Source organism: Cibotium barometz, chromosome 37 (genome assembly GCF_041138505.1).
Source record: "Cibotium barometz isolate CiBa-2024 chromosome 37, ASM4113850v1, whole genome shotgun sequence".
Taxonomy (NCBI): Eukaryota; Viridiplantae; Streptophyta; class Polypodiopsida; order Cyatheales; family Cibotiaceae; genus Cibotium; species Cibotium barometz.
The window spans coordinates 44169496-44172036 of NC_141082.1; the positions used below are offsets into that span (position 1 = coordinate 44169496).

The following is a 2541-nucleotide window of genomic DNA, read 5'->3' on the forward strand; positions in this document are numbered from 1 at the left end:
GCAGTCAGCAGTGGCAGCTCAAAACACATTACACCAAAGGACAAGCCTCACATTTGGGGTTGCCCTCAGTCCCAACAACTGGCCGACAGCATATTCAAGTCATAAAACTAATGGTACACCTATCCCTGCAGAACCTTTGCCCTATCCAATATAGCCCTCTAATACAAGCACTCAAAAGTTTCAAGCGATGGTAGCACTCAATAAACAACTCCATCGCCCCACAGTAAAGCAGTATTTGAATATCAAAACTTTAAAACATATAGCTAGCATCCAGTCATGCACACAAGGTATTCTCAAACATAAAGCATTTATATCTTGGTCTGCTCAATGACAACAATGGAACTGTTGATCTCCGTGCTGGCTTCATGGCAGAAGACTATGCAGCTGTTGCAGTGATGCGCCCAGCAACCTGATCCAAGTCCCGTTGCCCATTTGATGTAATCCTTCGCCCACTAAAAGAAGACCAAAAGAATCCCACAATCACGTATTTAAAGAGCGCGGAACAAAAAATTGATCCTCAAAGAGCTTAACCTAGAATTTCTTACCCTTTGGGATCCTTCTCCACAATGTCAATTTTCTCAAGCTGTTTGAGCACATCCCGTGCAACAGAACCACTACTTCTGCAGAAATGGGAAGGTCGGCTTCCATTGCTCTTCCGGCCACCATAAATTTTCCGGAAGGCCCCAACTCCCACACCTCCACGAAGATAGATCTTTCTAGCCATGGACGCTGATCACATTTACAAATAAAAACAGATCAATTAACTTCAGTAGTGTTGTCAAAACTAGGTTTCTAGATATACAGTTTAGCCAAAGTATGACATTTTTTGTGAAATATTAATCACAACGCACATTGTTCATGCGCTGAAACCATATTGAATCAATGGGAGCAGCAGTAGGGCAACAGAAGAGTCTGCTAACCTGCTCTGATGTAGTACCAATCAGGGTCATAGGGGGCAAGCTCTTTGAAGGTAGCAGTCTTCACAATGTCAGACCATGAAGGTACCTCGATCTGAACATCGCACACAATGACCACCAGGAAGATGTCAAAACCAGTTGACCAAGACACAAGCCAGTTTTCTGGTCGTTCAGGTTGGTTAATTTAAAGCATTAACACAAGGAGTCAAACATATCAGTAAAGAAGAGTAAGAACATAGAACTACTTAAAAACTTTCTCCCACATTTGCTTAAAAGGGTATAGAATCGTTGCTTAAGACTAGAATGTGAAATTGAACCAACTACTTCTTTTTTTTGGCTGTTTGGTTGGGGGGGGAACCCCTCTTTGGTTAGGATCAAGTGTGAAGTTTGTCCTTACCTTTCTCTCTTAGGGGAAACTCATTCCCATAGATTGTTGACAGGACAATGGCTCGAGAGCCTCTGTATTGGAGCGGTCATATTGGCCATCCAATTGTGCTCCCAAAGCTGCATTACTATGCCTCTTAGAATGGCTTCAGAAAAAGGCTGCAGCACGGGACCCAAAAAGGCATCAAATGGACTCCGTACCCACCGGCCCAACAAGGCATCAGCCTGCAGAATGAGTCCGCCATATGATCGGACAAAATCGCTGAAGGAATTTCTATAAAGGTTGTGTAAGTGTGCTTCATAAGAGACCACCATCATCTAAAATGCACTGACTGTTTGGATCAATAGGTTTGAAGAGGCAAAGCGCTCTAGCCATTCCAAAGACAGCGGACTAGAGCTACAGGACAATTTGGGCATTGGATTGTACTGGCGGGCAACTCTTACTTCCGCAACTCTGCTAGGGTTTGGAGATGTGTTCTCTTAACATTTACCAGAAAATCGTGCAGCAGCCAAAATCAGGCCCGCAACCCTTCTCTTGGCAGGAAACATCAGCAGCTTGAATCGCCTAACTAGTCAGAAAATCATATAGAGACAGATACCAAAGCCTGTGGAACGCTATCAGAAAAAAGGAGAAGGTGAAGATAAAAGCCGCAAAAATCACGAGAGATCGTGACTCTGGCAAACAATCTCTCGAAACCCTAACAATCAGCAGAGCGAATGAGGCTTTTGCTTTGAGACCTACCTTGCCTGAGCGCTTGAGGTGAGAAGCGTAGGCGCGCACGAACTCGTGGGAGGAGACGTCCTTGACGGTCTTGGCCGTCGCCATGGCCCCTGCTGCGTGTAGCCGAGAGAGAGAGAGAGAGAGAGAGAGAGAGAGAGAGGATTCAATGGAAAACCCTGCTTAATTCTTTAATATTTCTGGGTCGTTGGAGGCATTATCTAAGGCTGGCCGCACAAACGTCCGGGCATGTGTGCTCGGACGTTGTCCGGACATGCTCTCTCCTTCCCCCAAGAAGGTTTCCAGTGCACAACTTGCAGATCTTTAGCACCCTCCCCAAATTTTGGATGTATGCAGAGCTCCTTTGTCCATTTTTTACATGCATGCAAAGCTATTTTCTTCTGCACTTGCAAGCGTGTGATCTCCTGCACCCTCTCCGATTTCTGGTTGCATGCACAACTGTTTTCCTTGACTACTTGGTATGTTGATTTCTGTGGACTTTGGGCAAAACCATTCATGGGC

General features: G+C 45.2%; 1 protein-coding gene across 1 annotated transcript; it reads right to left on the reverse strand.

Annotated features, from left to right (window-relative positions):
• Positions 1–220: 220 nt before the first annotated feature.
• LOC147617304 (small ribosomal subunit protein eS19y-like) lies at positions 221–2312 on the reverse strand. The gene is made up of 4 exons (XM_086776953.1): positions 2044–2312; positions 921–1011; positions 546–729; positions 221–452 (listed from the first exon to the last, which is right to left on the reverse strand). Exons 1-4 carry the CDS (start codon positions 2125–2127, stop codon positions 377–379), a joined length of 435 nt encoding a protein of 144 aa, XP_086633079.1. The 5' UTR covers positions 2128–2312; the 3' UTR covers positions 221–376.
• Between the last annotated feature and the right edge of the window lie 229 nt (positions 2313–2541).

Excerpts from the sequence above, each read along its gene's own strand:
- LOC147617304 (XM_086776953.1), bottom strand. The coding sequence starts at position 2,127 with ATGGCGACGGCCAAGACCGTCAAGGACGTCTCCTCCCACGAGTTCGTG. Across the intron at positions 730-920 it reads TTGGTACTACATCAGAGCAG|CGTCCATGGCTAGAAAGATC; the intron begins GTTAGCAGACTC and ends AAATGTGATCAG. Across the intron at positions 453-545 it reads GTGGAGAAGGATCCCAAAGG|TGGGCGAAGGATTACATCAA; the intron begins GTAAGAAATTCT and ends GTCTTCTTTTAG.